Source organism: Ambystoma mexicanum, chromosome 10 (genome assembly GCF_040938575.1).
Source record: "Ambystoma mexicanum isolate Mex_15411 chromosome 10, UKY_AmexF1_1, whole genome shotgun sequence".
In the NCBI taxonomy this organism is placed as follows: domain Eukaryota; kingdom Metazoa; phylum Chordata; class Amphibia; order Caudata; family Ambystomatidae; genus Ambystoma; species Ambystoma mexicanum.
This window is the reverse complement of record NC_090932.1, coordinates 1,494,582,974-1,494,598,787: the sequence shown is the minus strand read 5'-3', so window position 1 is coordinate 1,494,598,787 and position 15,814 is coordinate 1,494,582,974. Positions and strand designations below refer to the sequence as shown.

General features: G+C 45.1%; 1 protein-coding gene across 2 annotated transcripts in view; it reads right to left on the bottom strand.

The window, feature by feature from the left end:
• KNTC1 (kinetochore associated 1) overlaps window positions 1-15,814 on the bottom strand; it is a 2,501,313-nt gene that overhangs the window by 1,902,578 nt on the left and 582,921 nt on the right. For both annotated transcript variants that reach the window (XM_069619627.1, XM_069619628.1), the window contains exons 24-25: window positions 8,313-8,369; window positions 8,128-8,229 (exon numbers count right to left, since the gene is read on the bottom strand). In XM_069619627.1, the coding sequence (XP_069475728.1) occupies window positions 8,128-8,229; window positions 8,313-8,369 (159 nt within the window). The remainder of the gene's footprint in view (window positions 1-8,127; window positions 8,230-8,312; window positions 8,370-15,814) is intronic.

The following is a 15,814-nucleotide window of genomic DNA, read 5'->3' as shown; positions in this document are numbered from 1 at the left end:
ATCTGGTGCCTCCCTGCTTGTTGACATAGTAGATGCTGGTCGAGTTGTTTGTCTGGATGAGGACAACTTTGCCCCTGAGACCATGTGAGATCAGGGTGGAGAGATGGAGGAACGTTGATCATCTCGGATTGTGAACCCCGCTCCTGGTTCCATGATGCCGCATAGTGCAGCTGAATCCTCCTCATCCTTTGTCTCATGTTTGGGACGGCTAGTAGGACCGCTGCCAAGAGACCCAGGAGATGCTGTTACCACCAGGCGGAGGTCACTTCTATGCTGAGGAAGTGAGTGGTGGCCCTCTTGATGGCCGTGATCTTGTCCTCCGACGGAAACACCTTCTCAGAGCACGTGTCCCAGATGAGGAACAAGAATGTCAGATTCTGCATGGGCTGCAGCTGTGACTTCTTGAGATTGAGCGAAAAGCCCAGATCGTGCAGCGTGTTCATAATAATGCATGGGAAGAGTGGTGAACCACTTCCAGAGATGTAGCCCTGACGAGCCAGTCATCGCGGTATGGGTAGATGTGGTGGCCCTGAACTCGGAGGAGGGCAGCCACAGAATTCATGAGTCTGGTAAAGACCCTGAGGGCCGAGTTGAGGCCAAAAGGAATGACCTTGAATTGGAAATGGTAGTCCATGCTCCTGAACCGTAGGAAAGAACGATGGGGCTGCCAAATCGGGACGTGCAGGTACACCTCCTTCAGATCCACAATGTCTCTGCTATAAGAACTGGCGTAACCATCTTGAATTTTTGTAGAGGTAAGGAGAGGTTAAGGGTGGAAAGGTCCAGCACAACTCTCAGGCCCGCCTGGTTCTTTTTCTGAATGGTGAAAATCCTGGAGTAAAAGCCCAAGCCTCGCTGGGAGGCTGGGACTTCCTCCACTGCCTGGCTCTCCACGAGCGAGCCGACTTCTGCCAGAACAGTTGCTGTCCCAACTTCAGGGAGTGGAGGGGAAGAGGGAGGAGAGGCTGGGATGGGTAGGAGATACCCTGTGGATACTACAGAGAGGATCCAGGGGTCCGCAAAATTCTGACGCAAGAAATGTGCATGGAGAGCAAGCCTGCCCCCCACTGGAGACACATGGACCTGGAGGGGCGTGTCATGCCTCCTTTTCCTCAGAGGCTGATGCGGAGGAGGGGGACTGGGAAAAAACCCTTACTCCCCACCCCCTCCCTTTTTTGTTGCTTGCGCCGATTTGGAGTCGGCAAGCAGTCCGGCTGCCTGGACCTCCATTCTTGGAAGCCGCAGAACCCTCTGTACGCACGCCCCTTGTCGTAGCGCTGCTGTGATTGGGTGTATGCTTTGGGCATGGTCTTTGTCAAGATGGATAAAGACTTAGCCGTCTGTGGGCTGTTTTTCTTTTTGTCCAGCTCCTCGTCTGTGGTGGAGAGGAATAGTTCCTGGACTTCCAGGTTGAATTTCATTGCATGGAGCCAGGCTGTCCTCATGTTTGTGGCGATACAGATGGCTCGGCCAGAGGTGTCAATGTGGACCACAGTGGTCTCCAGGAGATCCTGCGCCAGCTTCTTCCTGTATGCCTCCAAGATCTTCTCCTCCTTGCCTAGCAGCGCAGCAGAGGAAGAGGCTGAGGATGAGGATGACTGAGGCTTGGAGTATAGTGATGTTGCAGCAATCACTGAGGAGTGGGGCTGAGGATGGGCCGATAGCAAGTGTATCCCCCTCCATCTGCCTGTACTTGGTGCCCAGGCGTCGATTGACCGGCTGGGCTGAGTGGGGTTTGAGCCAACCCTTTTTGGCCCGGGACACTACATCGGTCTGCAGTGGAATTCCCGTTTTGGCAGGGGAGTGTCGCGTGAGGACTTCAGTGAGTACCCCCCTCTGCTGGTTGCTCGACCTCTGGTTGAAGCAGGCCAAGGTACTCTGCCAGCCCTGCAAGATGTTTGTGGAAGGCCTTGGCTGACGAGGGCGTGTCAGGCTCCTCCTCCTAGTCTGTGTCCTGTGGGTCAGAAGGAACCTGCGTCGGTGTAGGAGTAGTGTGAGCCGGGGGCTGCAGTACCGGGACCGAAGCCGGAGGCTGTGGAGGAGGCTGGTACGGAACCGCCTAAGGAATCGGCTGGAGTCCGTAGGCAAAGGCTGCACTGGGGCCGGTGGCACCAGCGGAGGAGCCTGAGGGGCCGGAAGCATTGGAGGGAGCATGTCCCTGATTGCAAACTCTGGAGGATAACTCCCATCCAAGGGGACTTCATGAGCCCGAGGAACCTCTCAAAGAACCCGTCTTCACAGGCTGGAGGGGTTGTAGGGGATATGGATGGGGTAGCAGGAGGCTGCTGGAGCCGCTGCATGCCCTGCACGTATGGACGCAGCGGGAACCTGCCCTGCACAAATGAGGGATAGACTGTATGCCACGTACCTGCTTCAGGCCAGTCCCACCTTGACAATCGTTGCTCGCTGAATTCCTGGAAATGCGTTGGACGGGTGCTGATGTCTGGCACGGCGACCAGTTTGTCGAGCTGCCTGCCGTGTGCCTGCGTCGTGTTGCTCGGCTCGCTGGGCCCAGCCTGCTCCAGGACTCTGGAGTGTGGATCGCGAGGCCTGCCCTACTCCTCAGGCGTAGACCCGGTAGGTGTGACACCCTCGGCCCGGTAGAGCTGCGTTTAGGCATCCCCTCAGACGTATTGCCGGTATTATGGCATGGCCCCTCAGATATAATGCCGGTACAAGAACCTTCTGGTTCCTCAACACTGTCACCGGGAGGAGCCGAGGATCCCTCGGCCTGGCGGCCAGTAGCAGGAGCAGCCTTGGTGCATGTGCCGGTACAAGAACCTGAGCGGTTTCCCAAACCCAGGAAAAGGGTATTGAAATGTGGCGCCGGAGGGCAGAGTCAGGGCAGCGCATGCTCCCAGGGCCGCACACCAGCGCGCCTCTAAATTTAAAGGGAAAGAAGGTTTTTTCTGGTGAAAAAGTTTCCGTCTCCCATCCCTTGGAAGGGACGCCCATGCAGTATGGAGAAAAGGGGACGGGACGTAAGAGTAAAGGGTCAGGATAGCACTGAAGAATTACCTGCAAGGCCCAAGCATCAGACATGGTACAGGACCATTCTGAGCTGAACTGGGAAATTCTCCATCCCACTGGGGAATTATGGGATGAGTCCATTTCACTGGATCTTGCACATGGGGTTGCAACTGGATAGTGGGGGGGTGGCTATTCCACCCCTTGGAGCCCCTCTGCCTGTAACAGTGGGGAAACGGTGAGTCTCTTGCCTACTTGTGGAAGACTGACCTATTCAACAATTGACATAGGAATGAAATCTGTGACCTCGCTAGGATGGAATCGAGGATTGTTGGAGAGCCACACCCAAAGATTAGCCGTCACCTTAGAGAATAGTAACATCTATAAGAATTCATCAGTTTTAACCCCAAAGTAGTCACGTCCATCAAACGGCATGCAAAGGAACTTTGCCTGTAAATCATGTGCGAACGCGGATGTCCGCATTCAAGAATGTCGCCAGACTACTGTTCCAGCAGCCATGATGCACCCCACACAAGTCAGCCCTATCAAGTACCAATTGCGAATTTTGTCAGGAAGTTTCCCTGTCATCATGTACTATGCCCTCAAAGCCTCCATACCTCCCTGCCGGGAAAGTGTTGGGAAGCACCACTCTCAGTCGACCAGAGGCCAAAAGAAACTTTGGCCGGGGGTGTAATGACTGGAGGGGGATATCTGTATTTCTGCCCCCTCTACAGTAGTAGGGTAGAAGCACAGAGCACCCTAGCCAAGGCTCTCAATGGTTAACGTTGGACAAGCAGCCAGGCTGAGACTCTGAGGAGGTGATGCAGGCTGGTTCTTAAGTACAGTGAATCCCCAAGCCACCACAAAGGAATGTCCACACACTAGGTTATGTGATAACAGTCCTTTTATTACCATTAAGGTTCAGTTAAATAAGGTTCAAGTAAATATATACATCAATAAGTAACATACTTTGTGCTCAGGTAACACTATTCTAAAAATAGTAAATATACACACCATCTATGTGGTACCACAATATACTTTAAACTCAATTTAGAATGCAGCAACTGCTGACAGTTATTCAAAAGCCTAGGAATCATAAAGCAATGGATAATTGCATAGACATTGCTGTAGAAAGGTAGGTTAGATTAGGAACATGGGCAGAATGCTTTCTTTAAAGTAGATGGACAATACGGGGTGTGGATGCCTCGCCTGAGCAGCCTGTAAAGGAAGAGTTAAGGTGTACTTTATCTTGTATGTTCCACTTCAGTCCAATTATGTTCAATAATGCTTGGTTTCTTTTTCTACAGGACACACTACCCCACAGTACCTGGGAAGCACCAGCGAACAGGATCCAAGACAAATCTGAAACCCCTGGATGATTCCCGACAAAGGAAGATGCTCTTCCTCGTCACAGTAACTTGGGTGGCTTGGCAGGCGAAGTGGTGGAGTTCCTTGGCCTTACTCGACACGAACCCTCAAGGATGGACCCCCTTTGGAAGAGAGATGCGGAGAGGTCTATGGCAAGAAGAAAGAAGGAACCAAGCAGTGTCGGGAAGGCAGCACGTTCAGTATTCGTGGCGGTCTCTGTTGGCGGGTTGTTACTCCAGCTGTGGAGGTGAAACTTGCTGTGGACCTCAACAAGGCCTAGCTGATGAAGACAAGACTCTGGCTGACTTTAGATGACTTTCGGTGGTGACGGGTGCAGTGGCACGTTTTGGGTTTTCACGGTTTACCACCTTTCGGTTCTTCAGTGCTGCAGCCGAAGAACTGACCTCTGGATGGCTTCTGGTGACCTAGACACGACCAGTGGACTGGACTACAGACCCTCACCAAGTCTGAACACTCAGGACTTCTTCGAATGTTGGTGGCAGGAAACCCACCAGCGACAACTCCACTGCAGGCAGCAACACTGGACCTTCTCCTGCGTGGACAGATGTAGTGGGTCCTGATGGTGGCATTGGGATCTTAGCAAAGATGTTGAGCATTTTACACCAAAAGGCTACCCATTACTCAAGTCTGGGTGGGCAATGGTACCTGTAGAGCTGCTTCTCTGGAGTCCCTGGAGTGACGATGACTCTGAGGAGGAAGAAAAGTGGCGGCGAGAGAAACTGCTCAGTTAGCAGCACCTCTTGCAGTGCTGCTGCTACTTCTCCCTAAGGGCCAGGGACCAGTCTTCTGATCACCTCTATGCATATTTGGAGTTCGATAGAGACCTCCTTTCATCACCCATTTCTTGTGGAAAAAAGTCAAGTTTTGCCAGCCATACCCAGAAGTCCTTTGGGTGCATGGATTCGCAATGACCAGCAATCATGTAGGGCGTGCTCCTCCAAAAGATATTACATACAAATCCAGAGACCAACATCAGCAAGCCGCAATCTGAACATGGTTTGAAGTCCAACGTCTTTGCAGGATTAAGCATTTTCGCAAGTAGTAGTATTCCTGAAGGGAAAAGAGTGCAGAGAAAAAAGGAACCAAGGTCAGGGTATAGCAACTCCAGATATACTGGCCCCGATGTTCCGCCCGTAGCATAGAGGCTTTGGGTGGCGTCAACGTAGAGCTGTGACCCATGGTGGCAGAAAACATTCTGAAGAACAGCTGCGTTGGGATATTCCATGATCATAGATGAGGAATCCATGGGAGGAAGGAATCCATTAGATGTAAGACATTTCAGTGTTTGGTTTACAAGTGTCTTGCATGAAATTGTATGGTAAATAAGTGGTGTTTGGTATAACGTCATAAAAAGCACCCGTCCTATAACATATACGTATCAAAGGTTACATTGAAATGAGGTTTCACTTTGATGTGAGTTTTCAATAAGTACAAGAGGCATACAGGAGATTTACAGTACGTATATTACGCAATTTACATTTCATGACAAAAGTCACATGAAAGTCAGCCCAGACTTTCATGCAAGTTTTTTCTAACATATGTAAGTATGCATGTACGAAAAGTAGATACATTCACAGAAAGAAGTTGGTTAAAAGTACATTATGGTTGCAAGATAAAATAGAAAAAGCTAAGAAATTTGCCAGTTATGGTAAGCCATGCAACCATAACTCGTGCCACCACCATGCACTGCTAAAACTAACACCCAGGACAAAGATGACATCACAAATGGCATCACATATCTGGGCTGGTTGTTTTTGTTCAGAGAGAATTTCAAAATTCTAAAGGTGCTGTATATCTAGACGTTAACCGTGTCTCATGTTCTTAAGGTACTTTCCTTAGAGTTTGACCTGAGCACATACATGGGACGGTAAGCGGGCCCCAAACAGACAATTCTTTTTTATTCATGATGATTAACTTAAATTTGATTGTCAATTTTTGGTCATGGTGTTTCTTTCCTCCTTAACATATTTTCCCTGTAAGTGCATCATATTTGTATGCATTGATGCTCTTCATATGTATTTCTTTTGTATTAACACGTGTGTAGAAATTCTTGTACTGTTAGCAGTTAATTCCAAGTTTAACATTAGTCAAGATTCCGATAAGCTTGGATTTATGATTCTACTGGCCAATGCTACTGGATAAAAAATAATGTACTTCAATGGTCCATGCTGCAGCCATTGCCTATGTGTATGAATTATTCAAGTGCTGTATTAACAACAACACTTCAATATAACGTTTCGGTTTAAATAAGTACATTTTTTGATACATGGAGTAGTTCACAAGAGGTCTCCCGATCACCCTTGATATTTTGCTAGCGACATTCTAAACAAAACCCCTTGCAGGGACTTTTCATTAGAATGGATACATGTGATGTCATCAGTGATGTCATCAATGATGCCAATTTTACCTTGTAACCATAATGTCCTTCTAGCACAGTTTTTTCTGTGAATTTCATAGGTTTTTACCAGTTGAGGGGTCAGCAATGTGAGGCGGGCACAAAGTTGTAGTATTCTCATTGTCAGACAATTTATTTAAAATAAATGGGTTAGAAAAACAGCTCTCTAGCCCCATCCTAAGGCAGGAGGTTCCCTACCTAAGAAACTAAAACTAAGAATCAGTCTGTGTCAAGAGGTTAGTAACTCAGAAACCGATCGTGTCCACATCCTTCTAAACTGACCCTCAGACTAGAAACAACTAAGTATGCAAGTAAATGTCTCCAACATGTGTTTAGTGAAACATGTCCATGATCAAAACCAACAAAAATAAACATATATATATATATATATATATAAACTTTCGACCTGAAATGTGAAAGTAGATTAAGCCATTTGAGCAAAGAAACAGCACAGTACCACTCAGTAGCTATCACTGGAAGTTCACCTCAAGTTCAGAGCATTATGGGCAATACATTGTGAGTAATCAAATTAGCTTGAATGCCAAGCCTTTATTCGAGGAAAATGCCTGTCTATAGGTTAGAAATGATGTTTAAAATAGCACTTTCCTACAGTCCAATTGTAATTTGGTACCAGCACACCCCCTCCAGAATGAAGCAGGGCTGCTCTGCTTCCCAATGAAAGGGTCCTTTCTAACATAGTGGATACACTGCGATTTTACTTACGATAGATCTCTCCACACCCCTCACCAAAGGGTTGGGGAAAGTTTCCTAACAGTTAACTATATTGAATTGCCCTTCTATTAATGTCCATACTGGAGATACAGGAAGCATATTAAAATTGTATATACTTGCTGAAGGGGCAAACATTATTTAAATTAAAAACTATTCCAGTGTAATCGAATTAACATTCTGACAAGTTCAATAGACTACTGTGACAAATAATTAACTCATTTTTGAAAATCAACAAAGAAAGTTTTGATTTCTTTCTAAATCAGCTTATCTGGTAGGGATACATCGTCAATAGTGTGCACACATTGAAGCGGTCAGCAGTTTACAAAAAACAGTCAAATTGAGCATGCAATAGAAAAGGAAATCTACTTGTTTTTTGTATGAAAACAATACAAATATGTTGGAAGGTGAGGTATAGTTTCAAGAGCAGCAATCAAGTGAAAGAGATCGGCTGCACTGTACACATCAATAGTTTCAAATCTTTAGAAATCGGCCGCGCTTTCTTTTGTAGTCCAATATACTAATGATTAGCAAAGATGTGGTCTTTCTGTGCATTTTGCTGTGGAACAGACTGCCTTAATGCTAAATACATGTATCTGCATTGATCAAACTTCAAAGTTATTCTATTACATTGCCATGCTCCATACCATAGGAATCCAAAGCCAGGAAGAAGACAGTCCAATATCATTGGGATTTTTAGATGTAAAGTACACTTCAGCCATTTCAAGTCCATTCTCGGGCCAGCTTGCCTATTAAAATGAAACAAGTTCAGAATAACAGCAGCAACAAAAGAAAAGACAACAGAAGCTATTTGAAGATAAATAATGATCACCTTATCAGTCAATTCAAGGCTTCGAGCTCTGTGGTCCAACCATTTTGCCATAACTTTCTGAAAGACAAATATGTATGCTTCAAATGTAATCCCAATTCTTGTGAAAACCTCTACACCAAAACCTAGGCAGTTAATATTTTGGTATGAACACAAATGCCAGTTGCATAATTTAGAAAATAAATTCTTAAAATGGTTGCTTCCTCTAATATAAAGTAACATTTTCCTGCAAGACCAAATGTCCCACCCTGCCACCCAGAAGCAAAAACCCTTCAACTTTTACTGTTTCCTAACTGGAGGACTCTGCATTTTCTCTGAGTCCCAATGTAAGGCCTCATCAGAAATATGAGCACTGTTTGCCCCCTCCCAAAAAAAGAATCCTAAGCTACACAGGAGGGCTGGATGCTCCATGAAACCCATTCTCAATGTTTGAAACTATTCCCACTGCAATCAGTGCAGGCACCACCAGTTGTGAAACTTGATTTGTGACGTGTTGTACAGCCTTCTATACCCCAGGGGTTCTCCCAACTGGGACATCCATGCATGAAAACCCCAGTAGATCATTCTGCAGCCAATCATTGCTCAAATGAATGATTAAATGAATATTCAGATCTGGCTGTATGTGGTCTTGGTTACTGCCTGGTTCAGAGGCAGAGCTATAGTTGGCAGGATCTACCTATTGAAACACACAAAATATATTTAATGTACATCTTTGAGGAAATTATTTATTTTAAGGTAGTACACTGCATGCATGCCTATTTTTCTGCCCTAGTTAGAGCTACCATGATCGCTTAACTACTGCTGCCACTCGATAAGCAAAAAAAGTTATGAAACACCTTAAATGTAATTAATATAACAGCTGGGGAATCTACCCAGCATTTTCCATATTGATAATATGGACCCACATTTTTCAGCTATGTGTTCTGGTAACCTGTGAGCAGCCAAAGTACTTCTAGCTTTCCTCCCAAAACACAACCTGCACTCGTTTCCCATCAAGCACAACAAATATAATGACTTTAAAAGTTTTAGATGTTGAACTAGGCGGTGAAGGAAATGGCCCTCATAAAACAATACAACTGCTGATTTTCAGAGTACCAAACTGTTTAAATAACAGTTCCTGGTCTAATTAATAATCTAACTCGACATTTTATTCAGAATGCTTCATCCTGCTCTTCTAAAGAGCCCCACCCTTTTAAATCTCATTTTTAGATGAGCATTGGATACAAAACCAGCAGGGGTTACTGGAAACCATGTCAGATGGGGGGTGGATGGGAACAACACTAAAGGCAGGACACTCTGCAGGGGCGTTGCTAGGGGGGGCTATAGGCCCTGATCTTTTGGTTGTAGCCCCGGATAGAATCTCAGGAGCTACAGCCAAAAGACTAGCTAGCCCCCAGTCGCAACAGTTCCGACATCAACATAGCCCCAGGTCTTTTCCAGACCTAGCAACTCACCAGACACTCTGCCTAGTTTTCTTTAGTTTTTTCCCAACAATTGGTAGGGCCAGTTTAGAGGATTGATTTGGACAGAGCAACATTGTTTTCTTTACTTCTGACAAGCTCCCTTAGTATTTTTAAGCAGGAAACTCCCCTTTTAGCTATAGGGATAGAAATATGTTTACTTTTAAGTTAAATAAAACCGTTCGATAACATGTCCTCTGAACATAGTCCTCCTCCTGACTTGCCACATATTTATTTTATTTATTGCATTTGGTTGTACGCCCAAACCGTTGGGTATCACAACGTAATTTACATATATCTGTTTTCATGTCCGGGTTGCATACATTTTAAGTTGCAGAAAGAGAACAGGCATATATACATATAGTCTATCATATGACATAGCAGTAATCTAGTGGTACTAGGGAGTTACCGTCTTGAAGTAGGAAGTTTATGAAGGAGTTTTAGTACTTAACCTGGCATTACCTGCTCTTGTGGTAGTGAAGCGGGGTATGTGCAGCTGGGTATTTGCATTGAATTTGAGAGATCTAAGTGTGGCTTTGCATGCAATGCATCTGTTAAGGTAGGTGGGAGTAGTGTCAGATTTAGATTGTTTTTTGAGGTACCTAACAGTAAAATGTTACAGTAGTCTATTGTTGTTAAGATGAGGGCTCTAGCAAGAGTCAAGCAATTGACAGATGATAGGAGAGGCCTACTAAGTGTGATGAGTTTAGCGGTATAGGCTGTAGAAGAGGCGAGGGCGCTCATGTGATTGTTCATGGTGAGATTTGAGTCAAGGTGCACTCCCAGTGTTTCGACTTTATGGGAGATATTGATAGATCTGCCATCAATCACTATGGTGGTGTAATCTGGGTGGGGTTTGCTGAGTCTGTTTGGGGAGCCAACTATGAGCATCTCAGTTTTATCTCCATTAAGACAGAGGCTGTTATATGCCATCTAGGTTTGGATGTGAGAGTATATAGTGTTGATGATGGCCGTGTCTTGATCCAAGTTGCCTGTGATGGGAATAAGGATCCGTGTGTCAGCAAAATTTGTGTAGATTACTCCCATGGCATCTAGTGCTGCGAAAAGTAACTTAGCGTAGGCATTGTACAGGGTGGGACAGAGGCAGGATCCTTGCGGTACACCTAGTGGCACCGGGATGGGGTCTGCTGCAACTTCCCCTATGGAAACTCTTGAGGTGCAATCAGAGAGGAAGGATTTTATCCATGCGGTGGCCTTTTGTGAGAAGTGGAAGTTAGTGGATAGGGTTTGGCATAGTTTGTCATGGTCAACCAGATCAAATGCCGCTGTCAGGTCAAGGAGTAGTAGGATACACAGTTTGCCAGAGTCCCTGATAGCATCCATCTGTTTATTTAGGTCTAGTAGGGCAGTCTCTGTACTGTGGTTGGGGCGGAAGCCTGATTGTCTTTCCCCTAGTAGGTGATTATGTTCAAGATGGGATTGTACTTGGGTATAGGCTATTTTGTCGATTTTGAGGAGGAAGGGTACCATTGTTATTGGCCTGTAATTGGTAGGGACTGTAGGGTCTAGCGAGGGTTTTAAGTGGTGGTGTGACCCAACCTGCTTTAATGGAAGCTGGCATTTTACTGGAATTGAAGGATTCATTCACGAAATTGGTAATGGTGGGTGCTAGCATGGTAGCGCAGTCTTTGACAACTTTAGCCGGGGTGCTGTCACCTTTGCAGTTAGAGGACTTGAGTGACGCTATTGTTTTGAGGACCTGATCAATGGTGACTTGTGTGAAGTAGAATTTCGGTACGTCAGTGGTGGTGGTAATAGTCAAAGGGTGGGGAGGCGTGGTGGTAAGATCTAGTAGTTTTTTTGGCAAATCTATTTTGTTTTGGAGTGTGGTCACTTTGGAGGTTAGGGCATCCTGAATGGTGGTACACCAGGCTTTGCTAGGAACTATAGGGCTGGTGGGAAGAATGGGTGCTTCTAGTTCTCTGATGATCAACTAAATATTTTCTTGTATAGCGCAACTCTCACCCAAAGGTCTCAGGGCGCTCACATGGACAAGATGGTAAATAGCTCTTTGGTGTTAGAGGCTGTGGCGGCTATGTGGTCATTGAGAGATTCCGCTTTGTAGGAGAGTACACTGTGTTTGTAGGCTTTGGATAGTTGTTGTAGTTTGGTTAGAAGTTCTGGCGAGTTGTTTTTCCTGGTTAGATGTTCTAAACGCTCTTTTTTCTCTGAGTTCTATAAGTTCATTATTAAACCAGGGGGTGCTGCGTTTAGCTTTTTAGCTTTGGGCACTTTGGTTTTGAAGGGGACTACTTCATCAACCACTGATTTTAGACATTGGTGATAGTGCTTTGCAATACTTTCTGAACTAGTATTATCCAGGGGTTTGGAGTTGAGTAGGTTGTTGAGAACTGGGTTTCAGTTTTCCGGGGTGAGTTTACGCGTATTTCTGACCTGGATGGGCAGTGGTTTGCAACTTGTGGTTTTGTGGTCGGTATCTCGCTTTATTTTGAATTTGATTAGGCAGTGGTCGGTCCATTGTAATTGAAGGACATCTGTTATAGTTACTGTAGTATTAAGGGTAAGTACCCAGTCGAGGATTCTTCCTTTAGAATGAGTAGGGGTGTTAACTATTTGGGAAAATTGCATCTCCTGGAATGCCTTTTTGCAGGCTGCAGCTTTGATGTCTGCAGGATCATCATAACCTAAGTTAAAGTCTCCTAGAAAGATGTATTTTATTTTGGGTTTAAGTAGTGGTGTGATTAGTAGGGGTAAGTCTAAATCTGGCTTACTTGGGGCGCTGGGTGTTCTGTAGACTATTAGGAAGTTGATGGTTTCTTGATGGTTAACGGCTCATTTGAGGGAGAGAGTTTTATAGCCACTGAGTGCTTCCATTTTACATTCCCTAAAATGTAGTGAGGTTTTGTGTGTGATGGCTACTCCACCACCTATACACAACCACGGCACCAAGGGAAAACTATTGGCATTGAGATAAATGGTTGACTCGCTGGTTGTTGTACCGTCAGTCCCACTTACTTGGCAGTGACCTTCGATGCCTTTAATTTCTATAGCGATTCAGAGTTTTAGCCAGATCAGTGGCACCCTATCAAAGGGCATATTGAGTTTCTAGCATTGTACGTCTGAGGCGAAGATGGGGGCACTTAAACCACACATATACATGCATCGATCAGTGGATGCCTGTTAGTTTTTCCCAATTAGCTCACTGCTATATATTGGCATCTAGCACTGGGACCTGAACGGAGTAGTTTTAGGGTTAGCAAATGCTGCGTTGGAAGGAAGGACAGTCTCCCTTTGAGTGTCCTTTGAAAGAAAATGTGGGAGGTTGCAGTGCTGAACCGGTCTAGGCAGGGTGCAGAGCCCCAAGGCTTCAACCAATTCCTGAAGAGTCTGGCAGGAGATCATATTCAGGTGGTCATACGGGCAATGTCTCGGTCCAGGGAAGAACTCATAACTCAACCCCGATAATGTTTTTTCTGATGGATAGTCTTCCCACGGATTCCTTGTTGCCCTCTGAGCCCTTTCCCATGGTTATGGAGCTTCCTCCTGTTTTGAAATTTGACTGATCCAATGACTTATTCTGCTTTTTGCCAGACAACTAGGGACCATTTTTCATTCAGGTATTGTATGCCATTATCTTGACAGACCAAACCCCTGATAGTTGAATAACTGGAATCATCATTCCTATACATAAAAAAGCGATGTAAATCCCTACCTTCTTCATATAGATCTGTCACGCCATTGAATGGGGCACTAAAGCTGTTCTGTGTGCTTGTTCTTTAGGCGATTTAGAACAATGCCAATCGGCCATTTCACCTGGAACCGGGACAAAACATCAGTGCCTAAACCTCTATCTTACTTGTACAGGTCCTTGACTCCCCAACCGACGTGGCCTTTATGGACCTTAGGTCAGCTTTTGACACGTGGATAGGGGATTCCTATGCAACACACTATACAAGCTAGGTGCTCCTCACCCTTAGGTAAAGTCGCTTGAGTTACTCTATGACACTCAATGGCCTGTGTTCGATATGGCCTGGAAGAAGCGTTGACTGAGGGCAAAACAGTCAAGAAAGGGGTTCGACAAGGATGTGTCCACCCCATTTTACTTTTTAATATATTTGTCTACTCCCTTGCTGCTTACCTAGCCACATGCCCATATTGACGTTCACTGATGCAGCGCCAGGAGAATGCCAGTACCAAGACCCCCCCTAGCCCCCGATCTATGCAGGTACTGACAGAGCATGCCGATTACACGACAGGAGTTTACAGATCAACAGTCATGCTATACAACGCCAGTCTCCAGGATGCTGAAGCAGTGCCCACCGTTGCTCCTAGAAGGGGAATAATTGGAATGTTGCCCTTTGTTTGACTGTTTAGGCAGAAGATTCAACAATCATCTGAAGTGGAACGATTTGGGGCATTTTTATATTAGCAAAATACTTGACATTATTATGTGCCTCACATAACTAAGGTCTATTGGGGTAAGGCTGTCTCAACAGGCAGTTTTGGGTATGAGAGGGTTTGCCGATGGCCTTCAAAATATAGAGAATCTTTCCTCAGAAGGCTGCTAATGCCCGTCCCCGGATTTAATATACGTGAAATCACGGCTAGCTTGTGCATCGTTATGTGCTGCCGACTATAGCCGCCTAACCAAAGATTTGATTGAGAATATACGAACATTAGATGGTATTGCAAAGTAGGTTAGGTAGCATACCAAGTCATTGATACAAAAGTTAACCGGGTCGATATATTTTGAACACCCAGAAAAAATGAAAACTATATCCAAGACAACAGTTAAAATAAAGGCTAAGTAATATCTGGCCTCTCTGAGGGAAGACAGAATCATGCTAAAGAAACAAGTAAAGGCTTATTCACCACTAGCGCCCTCCATGCAATCAGCCATGCAGAATATCTCCAATTGGCGACCGTCCCCCTGAATAAGACCAGGCTCAATATAATATACTTCCAATTGGAGCAGTTCTACAGTCTTGACAAATGGGTTTGAAGTGGGCACAGATTATAACTAAGTGGGATGGGGGAGTGGGACAACCACCCAATGTTCACTGTTAAAAGTAATATTTTTTTAATATAGATGCATTTATTGCTTTGCAAACAGTTGGTTATTTTAAAAGTGTATTTTTAAACAATTGATTAAACTTTTGAACTGCATTGGTTTGCTTGCCAACATTGTACCTTCACTGATCTTTTTAAAATTATGATTTATGTGCTGGTTTTATGGATTGTAACGATCCAAAATAAACCACTAATTGATTGTTGTCTGATGGATGCTCCTAAGGACTTAGCGGCCACCTAAGAAGCTTGGAGTTTTTCCAAATTACCATGAACCTTTAGGCCAAACAATTATTGCCAGTCAAAAGGCCTATTTCAAGAAATTATACTTTAGCTTCTCGGGCGAACCCTGAAGTGCTAAGCCATGAGAAACACCTACAAAAAATAACTAGTGGCAACAGATCTACTGACAGTCAACAGCATCAAGCCCTGCCTGGAGAGCTTTAAATGCTGCTTCATTCACATCAGTGAGCAGATCACTGAAACCATTTGATATCACCCTCAAGCATATGCGCAGCAGCCTTCAAAATGACTACCATTAAACATGTAAATATTTCCAAAGATTACAGGATGCATTGAGAGCTTTTAATGCCTTCTTGATGAAAAAACCTTTTTCGCTGACACATTGAACTTCTTTGCATCTCTGTCAGGGGCAAGAGTTGGAAATGTGGCCGATTTTCATCTCCAATACTGCTCTCCTGTTATAGATGCTTCGAAAGAAACTATAGATCAGTCGATGCTGATCCACATTTCTTTAACTACGTTGACCGCAGGCGCCAAACACAGCTTTTCCCACACTAAAACTATGGGGACTTTTATGGCAGTATGTAATGGGTGTGCCAGCTCCTTCAATGGGTCTTTAAATAAGAGAACGATCAAATCATATTCTGTGATTGGTTTCATGGATGACCCACTCCAGAGCACCCTGGAAACCTTCAACATAGCATGTTTGTACTCCGCATTTGGGAGGGCATATGCGCTTGACCGGATGAGGTC